The sequence below is a fragment of the Pundamilia nyererei genome, unplaced genomic scaffold (assembly GCF_000239375.1).
Source record: "Pundamilia nyererei isolate P.nyererei 1_Seehausen unplaced genomic scaffold, PunNye1.0 scaffold00082, whole genome shotgun sequence".
Lineage (NCBI taxonomy): Eukaryota > Metazoa > Chordata > Actinopteri > Cichliformes > Cichlidae > Pundamilia > Pundamilia nyererei.
This window is the reverse complement of record NW_005187483.1, coordinates 1234237-1252587: the sequence shown is the minus strand read 5'-3', so window position 1 is coordinate 1252587 and position 18351 is coordinate 1234237. Positions and strand designations below refer to the sequence as shown.

At 39.2% G+C, this 18351-nt stretch overlaps 2 protein-coding genes and 1 long non-coding RNA gene across 3 annotated transcripts; 1 reads left to right on the top strand and 2 right to left on the bottom strand.

Moving 5' to 3' along the window:
• Positions 1 to 1323: 1323 nt before the first annotated feature.
• LOC106456286 (uncharacterized) lies at positions 1324 to 3067 on the bottom strand. Its single transcript, XR_001290437.1, has 3 exons — positions 2953 to 3067; positions 2740 to 2863; positions 1324 to 1458 (listed from the first exon to the last, which is right to left on the bottom strand). It is a non-coding gene; the product is annotated as an uncharacterized LOC106456286 (long non-coding RNA).
• Positions 3068 to 3259: 192 nt separating this feature from the next.
• Positions 3260 to 11865, bottom strand: LOC102215850 (cell division cycle protein 20 homolog B). Its single transcript, XM_005738275.1, has 9 exons — positions 11656 to 11865; positions 11257 to 11305; positions 6934 to 7150; positions 6296 to 6405; positions 5685 to 5736; positions 5010 to 5126; positions 3996 to 4207; positions 3763 to 3857; positions 3260 to 3515 (listed from the first exon to the last, which is right to left on the bottom strand). Exons 2-9 carry the CDS (start codon positions 11296 to 11298, stop codon positions 3260 to 3262), a joined length of 1101 nt encoding a protein of 366 aa, XP_005738332.1. The 5' UTR covers positions 11299 to 11305; positions 11656 to 11865.
• On the top strand, positions 7816 to 10240 carry gpx8 (glutathione peroxidase 8 (putative)). The gene is made up of 3 exons (XM_005738156.1): positions 7816 to 8076; positions 8234 to 8495; positions 9733 to 10240. Exons 1-3 carry the CDS (start codon positions 7870 to 7872, stop codon positions 9894 to 9896), a joined length of 633 nt encoding a protein of 210 aa, XP_005738213.1. The 5' UTR covers positions 7816 to 7869; the 3' UTR covers positions 9897 to 10240.
• Positions 11866 to 18351: the final 6486 nt, after the last annotated feature.

The window sequence follows — 18351 nt, the reverse complement described above, 5'->3', positions numbered from 1 at the left end:
AATACTTTTGCAAGCCACTGTATGTCAATTAGGAATTACTTCCTTTCAGTGTACAACATTTTACATAAGGGACGCAGAATATGTTGACCCTTTTTGTGCCGCCAGTTTCAGCTGAGTGTAGCCATCATGACTTTGACCTTGCATTAAAGGCCAGCATATTTGTAAAGCAGTAAGCTCACAGAGAAACACAACTTATGCAGATTTCTTCTCAGTTCTTTTTTTAAAATTTCAGTTTCTTTGCTGACTGGGCTTCATTTCAGACTGCACTTGAGGCATGTTGCTGCTTTCAGTTGAGTGTTGACATTATTCATCTTGACCCTTATCTTAGTCAAAAGTGGAACAGCGTAGGCTAGACTTTGCAGACATCTGAGGTTACAGGGACTATATAAACCAACCTCAGTCATTGCACGTTTGCTCCGACATCTCAGTGTGACTGTGAACATATAACCTATAAGAAATAACTCATGTAGAGGGGGGGGTCTTGCTCTGTTTTTATAAAGGAAGTCTTCACCACAGTGCTTTTGCACAAACTGTTCTCTTAAATCTTCTCTGGTCACACTCTTGCAAGTCAAATTTTGCAGCGCATATGCTCACACACAAAGTCTTTTCAAGCAGAAATCTATTCTGCTTCATTTTACATTTAACTTAAGTCTAAGTGATTTAACTACTAAACACATAACTTTTAAAACAAACCACAAAGCTTTCACTCTATTTCTAGGTAAAATAGGTAGTAGGGATGTTTCATATCATTGGGGCAAGAATAAAAGCTACCTTAGGCTACAGAGTGTATTCTACTATTAGGTTCCTAAATTTGATTTCATTGTGCAAAATATAATTTAAAAAAATTTCAGGAAGTCAAAATTTACAATGAAGACATATCAAAATGTAATATAAATAAAAACACAACAAACTCAAAGTGAACTCACATACAGAACAAATAAATGCTGATGAGCCTTAAGTCAGCAGCAGCAGATTTCAACTGTTGGTGCTGAGCTATTTCATATATGTGTACACTAAAACATGTCCCATGTCTGGTTTTTTTTTACCTTTCATATGCTAGTAGTTAGTATGGCATATCTGTCATATCATAACTATACAAAAGATTCATGTCGTCTAGCTATTAAAACAGGAAACCTGTGCTACCGGCATGCACGATGCATGACAAAAGGTGTGAGCTGGTGGTAAACTGGCTTCGAATTGTGGTTGACATCATGGGAGGGAAATGTGTGGTCTCTATGACACAATTGCCAAGAAAGCAGCAATGTGCACTTATGTGGTAATCAATTGTGTACCTATTTCTAACCAGATGCTAAAGAACTTTATTATCAATATGAATGTCACGGTTCCATGACGCTGGTTACTACAAATCCCAGATGTGAAAGCGCTGGTCCGCACCGGTGGAGAAAATCTGAGAATTGTCAGGGTTTAAGGCCAAGTGAAGGACTCGATCAGAGTGACCTGGTTAAAAAAAGAAAAAGAAAAAAAAAATTATTTAAAAGAACTGAAAATCAGTTCTTGTTGTTGCTATAAGTAGTAAGAAAATGCCACATTAACAGGGAATTAATATTGAATTGTACTACCTTGATTATAATGCCTTTTTACATTTTTATGTTTTTTGATGGAATCACACATCAAAAACCAGGATTAGAAAGAAAAGTTGACAGACATCTTGGATTCAGGAGATAATGAAATAAAAGCAACGTGAAGTTAAACGGAAAAAATAGATAATACCAAAAACTAAACAATATAAGCACTCTGTTCCAAACCTCACTTCGCACATATTTGTCTGTGATTCAAACAAGCATCTCATTCAGTAACAACTTCTCCTTGTTTGCCAGTACAACTGAGTCAATCAGAGCCTTATTGGCAAAAATGAGAAGGGGGACTTTATGACTGTGGAAAATGGTGACTAAAAATCTGCCTACAGAATAACGGCCTGCATTGGTGCAACTCAATGGGAGCTACACTATTTTGTTTTTGTTTGTTTTTTTCCATTATGAAAACAAGTCAATTTCCCTATCTTATCATAACCAGTATTCCTATGGGAATAGGACTTTACCACAAGGGTTGATATCAGTAATTACACTTCTGAAAAATAGCGCAGAATGACCGTCAAGTTTTCATTTAAAATATAAAAGTACAAAAAAACTTAAATTAAAAAAAGTTAATTTTGAAAATTACTTGATCATTTTTTTTATTAAGTAAAATTATTCAATATTACATATTAGTGGGTTTTCAGTAAAAGTGTCTTTTGCATTCAGTGCTTGGTTTGAGCCCCCCTGACCAGAAAAAACAGGAATTTAGCATTTCTGTTAGCGGTTTATTTCTCATTTTTTCCCCCCTTAAGCCGTAAGTATTGGTTTTCTAACACCAGCTCACAATACTACAGGACAGTGAGACAGCTCATATTAAAACTAGCAACCTTAGTTTCATATTCACTAGAGGGAAGCCCAGAACACGAATCACTCAGCACACGATGGCCATTAAAGACATTAGTGGTAGGTGACAGAGCTGCTGCACTGACAACAACTGCTTCTGTGAGAATATTACTCACTGTGTTATTGACGCAACAACATTTGTTCCTATGAGTGTGTTGTCAATGTGTTGAGACTAAGTTGAGATCGTATCAGACAGCAGTGCTGATACAATTTAACGTTGCATTAAACAGAATTATTTACTTTATTAATAAAAAGGTTATAGTAATGTAGAACAGCCTTGTGTGTTTTTTGGTTTTCTAACCTGTGAACTGGTAAATGGGGCTGAGAGAGTGAAACTCCCACACCCAAGATGTGACTTTGTGATGAGGTAGGCCATGACCTGTAACCAGATATCTCTTCTTTTCAGCCCATTGTAGAGAACAGATCTGCAAATGAGGGTAAATAGTAATAGTTTATCCAGCATTTTTAAATACAGCAAAACAAAAATATCCACAATACTGTAATTCTCAAGCACCTGTGAATTTGTTTGCACAGAAGTAACACAAGATGCTGATTGGGTGTCCCAGATTCTCAGCTCACCATCTTTCCATCCCCCTCCTGTAGCAATAATGTTTCCCTGCCATGGGCACCACCCCATTGCCTAACAAAATAACACACACAAAGGTGGATACATTAACAGCATTTTTAAATCTCTGTTTACTAACCCAAAATCCTTACACATTAAAACCTTAGCCTCTTATTCACATTTAACTGCTTTGACGTCTGCTCAAACTCTGTAACTCTGGCTGTGTCAGCCTTTAAAAATGCCAAACAGTTTACTTTTAGCCTCCAAATCCAAGTACACAGACCTTCACAGCACTGGGCTGCTTCACTGTCATTATTGGCTGACTTGACATTTTTTTTCCCATGATGTCATCATCCCAGATATGGAGAAGGCCTTCTGTGGAGCCGCTGGCCAGCCATTTGCCTCCTGGTGACCACTGCAGACTGCAGACCCCCTCCCTCTGGGTGGTTGCACCTACCAGAGGTGTGAAAGCCCGTGGGTCAAGGTGACAGATATGTCCAAGAACAGATCCACTGTCAGAAAAAACACTGCTTTTATGGACACTTTTATTGATTAAGTGTCTCCTACCCTGTCCGTGACTAATTCATCTACATTTCTTCTATTAAAGAGATAAAGCTGTATGCCTTTAGCTCTTATCCTAAGCCTATCTATCCTATTTATTCATTCATTTATTTAGCATAATTTCCAAATTGGTCAATCTTTTCCATTTCATTATTAAGCAGCACCTTCTTTAAATACCAGAACAAACCAAATGGGTACCTGCTAAGTAACTGCTGTTTCCAGGAAAGCGCTCTCACCACAGCCAGGTGTGACAGCAGAAACCTCATGTTCTGCTTGTGTTCGACATCCCACAACTAAAGAGTCAAAGAGAGACAAAGACACCACAAACAGTCATCCTGCTGATTCAGTAAATATGACACTTCCCTTCTCACAGAGCCCCCCCATACCACATTTGGTTTGAATAAGTTTCCAACCTCTATGAGCTCATTTACCTGTATCTCCCCTCGTCTAGTCGCGATACTGAGGGCTCTTCCATCTGTGCTCCAGCACAGAGACGAGACCGACTGACGATATCGGCATCCTGATTGTGGACTCAGGTCCAGATGTCCAACCAGACCACGAGTTTCTGAATTCCAAATGTAAACTGAAGAGCCGAGTCCTAATGCAACCATGCCACTACAGCTGCAGTCGAGAAGGTTAGTGTCTGAAATGACAAAGTTGCAAAAACAAAGGACTACAGAGGACTATATCGTAGGCATAAATTATTGATGAACAGGATGAGCCTTAATTATAAACTTTTTTTTTTTTTTAAATCTGTTTTATCCACCAAAGTGTTTTCAGTAAGTATTTTTCAGAAAAAAAAACCAAGTAGCAGATGTTCCAGGTTGTATTTTTGTTGCCCATATGGCTATTTAAAATAATGAAATTTCACCACCACACCCCAACACAACCACCATCATTCGTCAAACATGATGGAAATGTTATAGCACGTAGATGTACAACTTCTTAATGGCCCAATACTGATAGAAGAAGAAGTGTCACCTGATCCTAATCCAGAACAGCATGCTTATCAGTTTTAAATGCAAATAAGCCCACAAATAAGCACCAACCAACAGTGGTGAAGTAAAGGCCCAGCAGAGCATCTCAAGGGAGGAAGCACCACCTTTAATCATGTCCATGCATTCTAGACTTCAGGCAGAATTAATGCAATGCAAAGGATTATTAGTTTGTTCAATTACTTCTGACCCTTTAAAAATTAGATTATTTATAACAGTGACTATAATTCCTAAACAGCAAAGCATTATTAACCCCAATGAATTTAAGATGAAAACTACATTTCAGCCACATTTGGATTGTTTTACAGTCTACTGTGGTGTCTGTGAAGGTTCTCAGTCACCCAGGTCATTGTAGTCTAAGGAGCTTGGAAAGAAACATCTACTGTGGTGGTATACAGAAGCAAAAAAACAGTATTTGTAAAAGTCATTTAGGGCTTCATTTTCTCTTACAGTAATCATTCAGCAGTGATGGTGCACCCAACTTAACCACTGACTTCCCGTGCAGGCTCAGAGTGGCTTTGTTCAGAGTGGCAAATGGCTGAAGATCATATTTTCTTTCATCATAACCTTCAATGATAAAATATAATTTAAAAGATATTGTTACAAAACATACATTGTACATCTGCTGTTAATCCATTAATTTTCAAACACTTTCTTTGTTGTGTTGTGTTTTTGACATGAATCAATAGTTGCAGCAAGCATCCACATTGATGTGCATTAAGCACTCGTTGCATTAAACTAGAATGTGTTGAAACTAGTGATGACTGCTAAAGTGCCTGAATGTGAATAAAGTGTCAAGAGAATTTAACACGTGATTTCTTTCAAACTTTTCTTCCTTATTGCTATTCCAGATGTCATCTTTGTTGTCTTTGTATGCTACCAAATTTCTCCAGACTTCAAAAACTGGTGTGCAGTCTGATAAAGTAAACCTATAATTACATCATCCAGCATTCAAAAAACAAAGCGAAAAAAAAACTGCAGCGTGATCAAGGTATGTATTTGGGTTCCCCAGTATGACATCATGTAGTATCAGTCCAGAGATCATTCACACAATTATTCATACACAGCAAAATCTCCAGTGTTAATTTAACACTGGAGATTTTGCTGTGTAGAAACATGATCTACCTGAGCGATTGAGATTTTCAGGTTCTTGAACTGCAGGTCTCCATACCCATCGCTGTAAAACAAAAACAAAAAGGGGAAAAGAATTATTACTATTCAGGTTTCAAAAATATCTAAAATTAGCATATCATTGAAAGTTAGCATTAGCAATATATGCAGATTTACTTTTTTGTATGCTTTATACATCGATCTATTGCAGGGCCATAACACAAGACAAGAAAAAGTATTCACAGTTAAAATCAATTCAGAATAACCAATCACCCACTGCATGTCTTTGGACTTCACAGAGAAAGGCCCCAGACTCTACATAAACCCAGGACCTTCATCCTGTGAGGCAGATGAGCTAGCCACCACACCACCATCTCTGATAGGATAATAACATTTTATTATTCTTATATCAAACTGATTGTGTTCTTTTATTTTATTTCACTTCGAGCAACTTTTGGAAACCACACACATACAAAACTTTCTGACTTTTTTCACTTTTAAATGAAAACTTCTATGTTCGTGTATGAGACGATGACTTGCAGAAGTCAGTTTAGCATCCCCCTCAAACTATTGCATCACAACCACACACAGACACAAACGAGGAAGTGCAGCTTCCTTAAACAAACCTCTTGTGGGGCATTTTCTGCAGCAGGCCGTGTCTTTGCAGCGATCGTGCACTCTGTGTTCACCAACTTAACAGACTCAGAGTGAGACGAGCCTCCCGCCAGTGCTGCCTCTGGTGAAATCAAATGACATCATAGAAAACGTCCAACAGCTCTCAGGTAAAAATGTACTGTGTCAGTATGATGATACACCTGGCGAAGATTAAAAAGAATGAATATTGTTTCTAGATATGGGCCTAGGGGAGTGCATGCCCGTGCATTTTAAAATCAGCAGTGTCATATAAGAACAGTGTTACCCAGCTGAATCATAAATATGCTGTTCAAGTGCAACACCAACAGCTTGGGTACAGTCCCCAGTGGTGACTAGGGTCTTCATGTGGCAGGATAAAGTTGGTTGGAGTTTTTTAAACCAAAATATTTATCCAAATTACACAAACATTGTTGCATTTTTATGACATACACATTATGCTTTAAATCCTGAATCAGTCGTTTTCCCCCTCTTCTAAAAATCAGTCGTTTAAAACCTGACTTCGGGTCATTTTTGAGTTTAATCACACTTTTAATGACCTAACTTATGTGAATATGCCTGGCATCAGTATTGCATTATTATTATTACTGAACTTCTGTGTGTTGTTTAATACCTTGGATTTTTCCTGGTAGGACTCCCTGTCCCGGTTCATGCTTTCTCGGTGGAGAATCGAGCTCCAGCCTCTGACAGATGGTATCAAACTCGAAGCTTGGCTCACACTGCCGCCCAGGGGCCAGTGGGGTACTTGCAACAGGGCTTTCTCTGCAGCGCCTCTGGATGATCCGCCTCCTGAAGCATTTGTATGTGACTTCATGGGCCTCGTATTGTCCCTGAGCAGACAAATAACAATTGTTTTTTTTTAATACCATCTCAAAATAAGGTTATTTAAAATGTACTAAACAGTAACTTTATATCATTAGAAACTAATCTATTAAGAGCCTAACTTCCTCTTAATTTTTTGAAACCTTTCATAGCAGATGAAGATTCTGTAGTTATTTAAATGCTTTACAGTGATTACTGAGGAAACCACTGGAAAGTTTGGTTAAGTGTTTGCTGAGGTTCCTCTAGTGCTAATAATCTGCACTGAGCATTCAGGCATGTTTATTATTGTTATGATGATATTATTATTATTATTATTATTATTATTATTATAAGTTCCCGATTTCTGTTTTTAATGTTTTCCAACATTAAAAACAAGTGATATAGACATCAGTCTCAATATTAATTCCGTCTTATGCTTTTTATATTGAACACACCTAACAAAACTAAAACATAAGGCATTGTTTGTTTTGTTTTGTTTTGTTTAAAAAAAAAATATTTTCAGCTGACCCTGTAGTCGGCCTATATAGGATTCTGTAGTGTAGCTGAAAGTCGAGTATTTACATGTAAAGTTCACTTATTATTAGTTTTATTTTGCTGCTGAGTTTCCGGTATAGTCGCTTTCACCGTTTCTCCGTCCAGCTTAACGCGACTATTTCCTCTGATCCGCCCCAGAACTTCTGGAAGGAGAGCCCCAGTTCAAGCTACGGTTTGCTCTTTCCCCTCCAAGATGGAGGCTTTGGGAGGTTATCCTACCAGGTCCTCCAACCCAAAAGCGAAAAAGTTAACTGTGCTGTTTAGCATGACGGTGGGTGTGGGGTGTTTATTTCTTCTGCAGACCCAGCTGGTGAAACCCAGAAAACCGAAGGATTTTTATTCTTTCGAGGTGAAGGACGCGAAGGGCAGGACGGTTTCTCTGGAGAAGTACCGAGGAAAAGTATGTCCACATCATCAGCCGTCGTTTCAGACTGAGAATAAACCCGTTTAACTGTTTAACTTTCCCCGTGTCAGTTTGGACTTGATTTATTTGCAGAGTGCGTATTTTTAAGAGCTTTTTAAAATAACTGCACTGCTCCTAATCCCCTCCTTTGCAGGCGTCCTTAGTTGTAAACGTGGCGAGTTACTGCCAGCAGACGGAGGCGAACTACAAGTCTCTACAGGAGCTCCACCGGGAGCTGGGCACCTCTCACTTCAACGTCCTGGCCTTCCCCTGCGGACAGTTCGGGGATACAGAGACCGGAACCAGCCGGGACATCGAGGCTTTCGCCAAGTCAGCCTACGGCGTTACCTTTCCTTTCTTCAGCAAGATCAAAATAATGGGATCAGAGGCTGACCCTGCTTTCAAATTCCTCACAGGTTGGGAGAAAGACTTTTAACGAATATCATGACTGTGGGATCACTGAGTGAGATCACAGAAACGCTGATTACATATTTATACCTGCTCCAAGTGCAGGATGTATTTAAGGATGGAAGGAAGTCAAATTTGGAGCTGTCACCAAACCTCAAATACTTAACAATTGGTCTCACCTGTATTCCAGGTACAAGTGTTGATAGTCTAAAACCAAACTAGATTAGGCAAAGCCTACTTTTACTTCATCTGAGAGGAAAATAATCTGTTACTGTTGTAAAATGTGAAGCTGAACGTAAAGTTTTGTATTTTTCAATCACCCCAGGGTAATTTAATGAGTTTTTATGAACATGATGCACCTGAAAGAAGACCTGCAGAACAAGTCTATGAACTCCAGAGGTAACTGGAATATAAAGTATGGTTCTGATCTATTCTGTGATTACAAGACTTGATGGTATAAAATTTAATCAATTCAGTGTCATATCTGCTAAGTAGCAACTTCATTTATGTTTGTAAAGCAGCAGAACTGACATTCTGCTCCATGCATTAGAATCTGTTTTTATTAATTAGCTGTATTTTTACAGTTACAGTTAATATTATTAATATACAGTAACACAACAGTCGTGGTGAGCTATAATGATTAGCAGTAGCCAAGGGGAATTTATCATTTGAATGAATGCTATTACAGCATATGAACATAAGTATGCACATTTGAGTTTTTTAGTATTAGGTTTTCACTTGATTTTCAGTTACAACACATACATTTTTCACTGCACTATCAAATTATATAATATTGAAATGATACTATAGGCTTGTGTAGGTATTTTCTTTTATTCTTATTTTATTTATTTAATATAATTTTTTTTATGCATGTATTATTTTGATTTGATAGTGTCCACTTCTGTTAGGAAGTAACTTTTTCTGTCGTCGTGGTACTCTGCTATTAAGTTATTAAATTAAGGCATTTGGTATTTTAGCATCCTGTAATCTACCTAACTGTCAGTGTTTTTAAGCATATTTTAGACCCTGATGTGTCTGTCTCTGTTTTATCCTGGTTTTACCTTTGAGGAACATTTTTTGTCTTCAGTGTGTAATAGTTTGTTTCACTATATGGAAACTGAATTACTTGTTGCTGCCCATCTTGGGCAAACAACTTTAAAGATTGCTTAAAAATAAGATAAATTAAAAAGAAAGAAAGAAATGTAGCATTAACGACTGTTCTGCGACATCTTGTTTGTTTTTCAGATTCTGTGAAGAAAATTCCAAAGTGGAACTTCTGGAAGTTTCTGGTGAACCCAGAAGGGAAGGTGGTTCGATTCTGGCGAACAGACGAGCCCATGGAAAGCATCAGAGAAGAGGTCACAGCGATGGTGCGGGAAATCATCCTAAAGAAACGAGTGGAGCTATGATGGCCCCTAGTGATCGGTACTGGACATAGCACTGCTTTATGTCTGTGTTTCCTGAGCTGTGGCAGCCAGGAAGGACTGAACTGTTGACAGTGAGTGTTGCTTGGAGAGGGTTGTCGTTCCAGAAAGATGCAAGATGAAAATATCAGGCAATCACTGTGATGCAATGCAAGTCAGAGTGTGTGTGCGTGTGTGTAAATGAGTGTATGTGGGGGTGTTTATCCTGTGGTCAGTGATGAGCATTTCTTAAAATGACTTTAGCTTTTCAGTTGCTGGCATTTTGAAATGTTCAGCTTTCCTTCTTTTCATCTCTCCAGTGTTTACATTAAAATCTTTTTTAAGAGGAAGCAAATTAATTGAGCCTGATTTGACTGATTTGAGCCCAGCAAACTGTGCAGCATCTATCAAACAATAAAAAGCTCTCATAAGTATTTGTTTTAACTAATGACTTTAAGATTTTTCATTTAGATGTCCTGTGTTGTGGGTATCAAGCGTCTTTCTTAACTGAATAATTAAATCACATTACAAATTACCTGCTAATGTTAATGCATTGATATTAAGGCCATCTCCTTAAATATGGTGCTGTAGTTGATTTTTCTGAATATTTATGGCTATGAAAAAATAATATAAAATAGACAATAGAATCAATGAATCGCATCTTAGTACTGATAGCAGTGAAGGGTGACTACAGACATCACTGTTGGTGTGGATTAAATGGACAGTTGGAGGGCAGCAGCAGGTGAGCTGGCACAGGAAGAAACTACCAGCTAACAAGACACTGCCTTCCAGCCACCCACAATTCAACTTCACCTTCTGTCCTTATAATAAAAAAAATGATATTTTCTTTGCAGAGTTTGCAAACATTTAAAAGTCATATTGAATGGCTTTTGAGCCATTAGTGTGACCCACAGTGAAATGTAACTGTTAAAGTAGCAGAGCAGTGTGAGCTGGCTGAAGAAACGTCAGCTAACATTACACTGCCACCCAACCAGTCACAACACATCTGTCCATGTAAATGCAAATGCGTGGATTTGACTGCTGTACCGACGTCCAGCTGCTCATTTATCAGTATGCAAAATGTAGAATTGTCTCCCAGCTTTACTCTCGGCTGACTTCTTATTATATACTATAATATAATAAGAAGCGGGTTACGTGGCAGTGTCGGCAAACATGTTTCAGGTGAGTTGACAGTAGCAGTGAGGAGTGCAGCTGACAGCTGTCAGTCAAATAGCACAGCCAGCAGCAGTACACTGCCGCACTGACACTGCAAGATCAGCAGAAAGAGGAAGGAGGCACCCAACAAATGAAGCGGGAACATTTCTGATTATTTTAATGCCAGTTTCACTTTAGTTCCCCCTCTTACCTTGAAGGGAAAGTGCCGCTTTCCTGTAAAATCTCGCAACATCCTCCTCCTGATCATAAAAACAAAAACACCACAAGCTCAGCTCATCATCACGTGAAACTAGTTTCTAACATCTTAGTCTGTGCTTTCAAAGAGTTATTCACCAAGGTGAGGACTATTTCAAGTATGCTGCAATTAATATAAGTGACTGTGTGTTTTGGGTTTTTGTTTGTTTTTTCTACACCACTATACGTAGCACATGCTGTGGTTAGAAGAACCCAAATAGGAAGAGTCCCTGTGTTTAGTGTTTGAGTTGCCTGGTAGCAGCAACAGCAACCGATCCTAAGTAACATATAACATGTCTTGACTGCTCTACTGAGGCTATTTTAATTGCCCGCAACTATGTTATAACTTACTTACCCATCTGCGTGAATCTTCACTCCAGCGTTTCAGGCGCATCTTCCATTTCCTTCATTTAAGCATGCCCCAGTCCCCACTATCTCAGTCCTCCCTATCTCAGCCCAAGTGAGGACACTGACCGGTCATGCCTGGTGCACCTGTTGTCTCCTTTCCTATATACTCTCACTGGGCGGACGCCGGAGCGGGAAGCAAAGTCCTCTGCTGTGCTATTGGCAGTTAGGTCCATTTCCCCCCTGTTTTTAATTAAGCGGCCTATAGACTCGCTCCTATTCAGGGATTCCCTTCGCGTCCTGGTTTCTAATGGAAACAAACAGACAAAGAAAGAAAAAGAAAAGAACAACGCGGTAATGTTATAAAGGTGGAGGTGGCTGCGTGTTATCAGTTGATGTCCTAACTTAGACAAGGACAAACTACTTCACGTTTATTTCTTTAGGGTGGTGTCAGTTTGCACACTTAATCACATGGTTTACAGATGCAGGCTTATATTCAGCTTGTTATGTCGCTGAAGAAAGCATAATTTTAAATATAAAGGCTAATGATGATTATCGGCTAGTTACATTAGGAAAGAGGTAGGATCGTGCAGATTGGCACCTTTAAAGCACACGAAAATGTATTGTAAGTAAATCATAAATTACAAATCCTGAAAACATGCCAAAACGAGAACTGAGACCGAATAGCCTTAAATATTTAGCATGTTAAGAAATACAATTATTATTATTTATATATTTATTTATTGCTAAATTGTAGGCCTAATAAGTTGTTTTAGATGTTTGGAAGTGAATTCAAACATCAGCAAATTTTGACAACACATACTAATAAACACTCCGCAAACTGCAGATTTTACTGATTGGATTTAATGCGTTGTCATAAACCTGTAACAGCTCCTCTGGTGGGCAATCAGTGGCCGTGTTTTGCGGGTAAAGGCCCTGTATCCGCGGGCCACACCGTTTAATGAGGAGCTGCTCTGGCGCTAAGTGGGCCGAACGGCGCGAGAGCACGCACGTTCTTGCCACCTGCCACTTCCATATGCGCTCGCACCTCGAGTGCGAGCCCGGGACAGTGCGCCAGGTGCTCCATCGGGCTGTCTATAGAGTCCAAATGATAGACATAAAAGGTTAAGCTCTCAAGATAACCCACAGTAACCTTTAATTTATCATCACGTCCAACAGAAACAACAACAACAAACGGCTCAGTGTTTGTTATTTTTACTTTTAACCTGGAAAATTCACAAATCTGTGGCAGAGCAAACAAAATTACCACATAGCACTATAATCTAAATCCATCCAGTTCTCATTCATAAAATAAAAATGGTTAAACTAGTTTGGTTTTGTTTTTTCATCAGTATAAAATGTATCAAATTTAAACAGCTGGCATTTTCATGTAATATTTTATTTAGCCAGTTCATTTAAGTTTTTTAAATGAGTTAAATGTGAATTAGCTTTCATTTGCCCAGAACCTTACACGTCTGTATCCCACCACAGGAACAATACGTATTTTTCCCGCTGGACTCCGTCGGGCTTGCAGCCTCTCTCCAGGTTTGAGTTTAGTCACCTTAGAAACGCATTGTGTCTGTATTTTCCTTTCTCCTCCCGCATTGTTCCCCGCAGTTTGGCGGTAGCTTAACAGGTCAAAAGTGTCACAGCCAGCTTATACAATGCTTTGCCCTGTGCCATGCTCTCACCAGCGGTGCTGGTCAGATACAAAAGCATTTGTTTGCTGTAAAAGTGGCTCAAGGCCCGGCTGGATGTCGAGCTCAGCACACGTGCAGATGTTTTCTATAATAAAGTGGCTGAAATTTGACATTAAGCATCAGATTGTGGCCAAGGTTGGCCAGAATGTAACAAGGGAAGTAGGATGGTTTAACTAGATAATTATTATTGGGCTATCTGCATCTATTTAGAAGCAGCTGGACAGGTCAGATGTAAGAATCTGCCACACCTCACTCTCCTCATCATTAAGTTTCTTCTTGAAAGTTAAGCACCACATTTCTTTTGCAATGACTAAATTGATTTAAAAAGTTTCTCTGTAATGCAAAGCCAGTTTAAAGCTGGATTTTAAAAAAACACATCAGTCAAGTGGTCTTTAAGTATAAATTTGCTATGAGTTATTTATCGGTTAAATGCACCTCAACTTCCCTTGGTGGTGTAACTTTCCATGGTCTTTAAATAAATAGTCAGGCCTGTGTTAATCAGTTCTCCATCTCGCTATCAGGTTCTTCTTATCTGCACTTGCTGTGTTAAATGCGGTGTTCATGACAGCAGGAGTGTCAGTACTGTAAACTGTCCCCAGTCAAGGGTCTGCACTGTTGCCTTCACTGCTGTAAAACAAACAGGCCCTGGTTGTGGAAGTTTAGACAGGTGCCTGACCTGAGATTGTCCAAATGTCTTATGTACCAGCCAGGTTCTTACAGCTAAAGATTTCAACAGTGAGGTGGAAGAAAGATTTTCAAAGGTCAGAAGGTAACATCCTCTTTAGATAAGTTAATCTCTTCTTCTTGGTTTAATTTCCTTTTTGTTTTGTTTTTGCCTGGTTTATGGTGGTTTGGGTTTGTTTTTTGTGTGTTAAATCCGATTTTTTGTTTGTTTGCTTTTTTAGATAGATGACACAGCTAAAGTCTTTCCCTCTGGGTATACTGTTTATACAACTATTGTGTTAGCAGTCAGGTTCATAAGAGTGATAAGTCAGGAAATACAGCCCCCAAAAAAGAGAGAATCTGTTTACATTTCCAAAAAGGATATAAACAAGGATGTTGGCTGCACTACATCAATGCTCTGTCCACTCTTTCAGGCCACACAGTCACTCAGACAGAGACAAAGCCCCTGCTTCTTAAAGCAGGTCATAGGATTACATTTGTTTCACTGCTCAAACAAGGAAAGTTCACAGTTTATTTCCATTTGCCTAATTATCACCTAAGCTCCCTTATCATCTTAAAAAAACCCAAAAAACTTGAGTCAGCTACATGAAAATGTACACATTGTTTTACACTTTTAAAAACATTTTTATTTCCAAATATGTAAAATCACTGGCATTTTCCAGGACAACAAATATATAGCGAGATGCAAACATAAACAAATATTAAACTATGTAAACTAAAACGCAATGTAAACAACAGCTTGGGCAGTTTAATTTCCTTTGTTAAGCACCTCTTCTCTGAATGATTAGCTTTCAAGCTACCTGAGGAAGACATCACTGAATCACTTACAGATATCACTATAGATTATAAGTTAAGCATTATCAGTTGCAGCCCACACATACACTTCTGTCCACCCAACAGAATTAGGGCATCTGCATATGACTAATCAGAGCCACATAACAACTCCAGCTTTATTTGCTAATCTCTCATTTCAGCTTTGTTTGGGAACCCAGCGAAAGCGGTATCCTCCTTGCTGAGTCCTTGAGGTAAAGGCATGTCCGTGAGGAAAGACCTGAGTTCTTATAGTGCTGTGTTCTCTGACAGAGGTCCTAAAAGATGAGACACTCTCTCCAGCTTCTGCTGCATCCACAGTCATGTTGCTGTCTTTAGCTATGGATGTCTGCAGGCCTGAGAATGCACCATACATGGATATTGTCTTTGATTCCTGTTGCAGCCTTGTTTCTGTAGAGCTGCTGTGAAGTACAGCATTGCAGCGTGTGCTAATATCCCTCAACATGTCCTCCACTGAGTCAGAGGATTCAGTTTCATATCCTTCATCCAGTCGCTGGCGCTTACAAGGACTCAGTGAGGTTTTATCACCACCATAAGGCATTACTGGTTCTTTTACATTTGAGTCTCTGACTGTCATCAATTTCTGAAAGAAAATGATCCAAATTAAAGACTAAAAAGTTTAAAGATTAAAAAGTTTGAAACACAATTTATGACAATACAACCAAGAGGTTACATCATATACATGATAAATACTGATTTGACTTCTCACAGTTCTGAACTTACTTCAAGCACAGAGGCTAGGTGCTTTGCTCGATTAGCCAGCTGCCTGAGGTGAACGTTTCTTTCTTCAAGAGAATCAATCTCGTCTTGTTGACTTTGGAGGGACTCATGGAGCTGCAAGCACACAAAGCAAAATATTTTCTGTAATGTGTTCATCTTTAATAATTATTTTATTTTTTAATGTTGGCATAACTAAGTTTGTGTTTAAATGTGGACAAACAGTTATTTCAAATGCACGTGTAATTTACCTATACGTGTAGGTTTTCCACAAAATCTCCATTGTATACCTTTTAAACCAAACGGGGTTCTGATCAGGATAAGGTCTTGGATGTTATAGCAGGTTTATATAACTAAATAATTAATATAATTATAATTTTTAACAATTATAATTTCACAATTTAGATCCATTATAGTCCAAATTACATCAAACTTCGTATCACCATTTACGGTACATCATTTACATTGTGCAGTAATGCTCCATAAGACCTTACCTGTTTGTTGACTGCTATGCTATGTCCCAGTGCCTTTCCATGACACTCTGCTATCCCTTTCCAGGAATCTCCATCCTGGGCAGGTGGGTTGCCTGTTTCTGCAGATGAGTTAACCAGACTGTCTTCTGGTGAAAGGTTGTGCTGAGGGGTGAGGGGAGGTATAACATATCCTTGATAAGGTACCAGCTCAGCTGAAGACAAACTGCTCTCCAGGGTTGTAGGCGAAGCTGACAGAGAAGACACGAACCCAAGGACTTAGCCAACGTGATTTTGGAGGTGCACGATTTTAACTGTATTCATGTCAATATAAAAGTAACAATAGCGATGAGCAGCACCCCAGCGGTGTGGAAGGTTTAGTTTTCTCACCTGCCATGAAATCCAGCCCATATTCTCCAAAATCCTGGTCATTTGCATCCAATTCCTGTGTGGAAATAAAAATGACGATCAGCATTTATCAGTATTTCATATAAACAATTCGATTTAGAATAACGAAAAAGAAAAACGAAAAGGTGCATAGCAGTTTTACCTGGAAATCCCACCAGGGAAAATCAGGGCAATACGATGTTAAAGCAGAAAATGTATTAGTTGACATTTCAGTCAATATGTTTTCGTGTTGTCGCGTTATGAGCTCACGCTTGTCTGTGTCAGCTCGTGGAAAAAGACTGGACCATTTTCTAGCGTGTGTGTCATGAGTTAAGTACAATGACATTCGTGTAGGATTCCAGCACATCGTGTCAAACATTAACAGAGTGATCCAGACCTGCAGCTCTGCTCACCATCCTACATCTCCATCCGTCGGAAAGGGGTTGATTTACATGGCTACGTTTAAGCTATGCCATTTACGTGGAGATGTGACAAAAACTGATGTCCATTTTTTTTAAAAGAACATTGGTCTTTTTTCTCACCTGACAGCCGAGGGAGTGTCTCTCCTGTCTCATAGAGGGCACACCCTCTTCCAAATCATCCCATGCAATTGTTGAGAAAGCTGCGACAGAAGAAAATAGTGGGACCCCTGAATGCATTTATGCGCTCAAAGTGACTTAAAGGCACTAATCCTGAAATTCACCCATTGTGTCAGGTTGAGCTTACCTTGTTCGATGATACATGGAAACTCAACATACACAGTGACGGGACTGCTGCTTCTTGGCACAAGCACTTTATCCTGTGGGTAGAAAACACTATAAAAGTCTTTCCCACTGCACAGAGAAGCTCTGTGTTTTGTGAATAGGCAAATATTTCAAACCGTTTTGTTTGTGACAGCGTTCGTCCATTTTTGCCTCACTTGGTTGGGACAAATACCATCAAACGTTTTTCCGTCTCTTTGCATCTCGATGAGCTAAGCTCCGTCTGCAGAACTAGGAGGGCATGATTTGATTTAGAGCTGATATACTCGACGTTCTCCCGGTCTGCGTTTCTTCATGCCGCGGTTTCACACTTTCGACCCAATCAAATGCACTTATTTGGTCTCCAGGGAGTAACAGCGTCCTCGGAGATTAAACGGGTGCAGACTAACGGTTTTCTGAAGTGTAACAGTGGTGCCGCGCGTAACGGCGCCATTAGGCTACAGCAGGTGTTCCTTGCCTCAGACCTGCTTTCCTTGAGCATTCAGCTAGTCCCTGTGCCAGATGCTGGCTATGGTTTCTTTTGGACATACTGAAATGTTTAGAAAAATGCCTTAGGCTCTTGTATTGTATGGCGTACATAAACAACAGATGTTGTGCAAGCTGAGCGTCACAAAATAAAGTCGCCAAAATATCTTATTTTATAATTATATATCGTAATAATTATTACATATTTTATGTAATTATAAATAAATCCTCATCAATTTATTTAATAGCATGTTTGCGACCATAACAGTCAGTGCGTAATTTCCATCTTACTGTGCGTAAAATATCTAATTAGCTTAGGTACAATCCTTCTGCTACAGTTAAAGAGCAGGGGAAAAGGAAAAGGGCAATTACAGCCGACAGCTCAGTAAACAGTCGTGACAAATGCCTCTATTAGTAAACAAACAAGAGTACCCTTAACGCTGAATACACCTGTGTGGTCAACACTGTGTCAGCAGGTCGAGCTGCCACGCGTAATGGATTATCAGATAAAGCCCCTCGATTGACCAAACTGGGTTGGCACAATTTGGTTTCACATAATATAGCCAAGGTTAAACAAAAAACGAGGGTAAACGGACTTCCAGACAAACAAGCACAATAGCCCGTGTTGGAGAGCCACAAGAGTCAGTACATTGAAGAAAGTAATGTTACACACAAGGTCTTATCCTCACAT

Bases quoted from the DNA above. Each gene is read 5' to 3' on its own strand.
- gpx8 (XM_005738156.1), top strand. From the start codon at position 7,870: ATGGAGGCTTTGGGAGGTTATCCTACCAGGTCCTCCAACCCAAAAGCG. The intron at 8,077-8,233 runs GTATGTCCACAT...CCTCCTTTGCAG, and splicing joins TGGAGAAGTACCGAGGAAAA to GCGTCCTTAGTTGTAAACGT. The intron at 8,496-9,732 runs GTTGGGAGAAAG...TTTGTTTTTCAG, and splicing joins TGCTTTCAAATTCCTCACAG to ATTCTGTGAAGAAAATTCCA.
- LOC102215850 (XM_005738275.1), bottom strand. From the start codon at position 11,298: ATGTTGCGAGATTTTACAGGAAAGCGGCACTTTCCCTTCAAG. The intron at 7,151-11,256 runs GTAAGAGGGGGA...TTGTCTGCTCAG, and splicing joins AGCGGCACTTTCCCTTCAAG to GGACAATACGAGGCCCATGA. The intron at 3,858-3,995 runs GTAAATGAGCTC...TTGACTCTTTAG, and splicing joins CTAGACGAGGGGAGATACAG to TTGTGGGATGTCGAACACAA.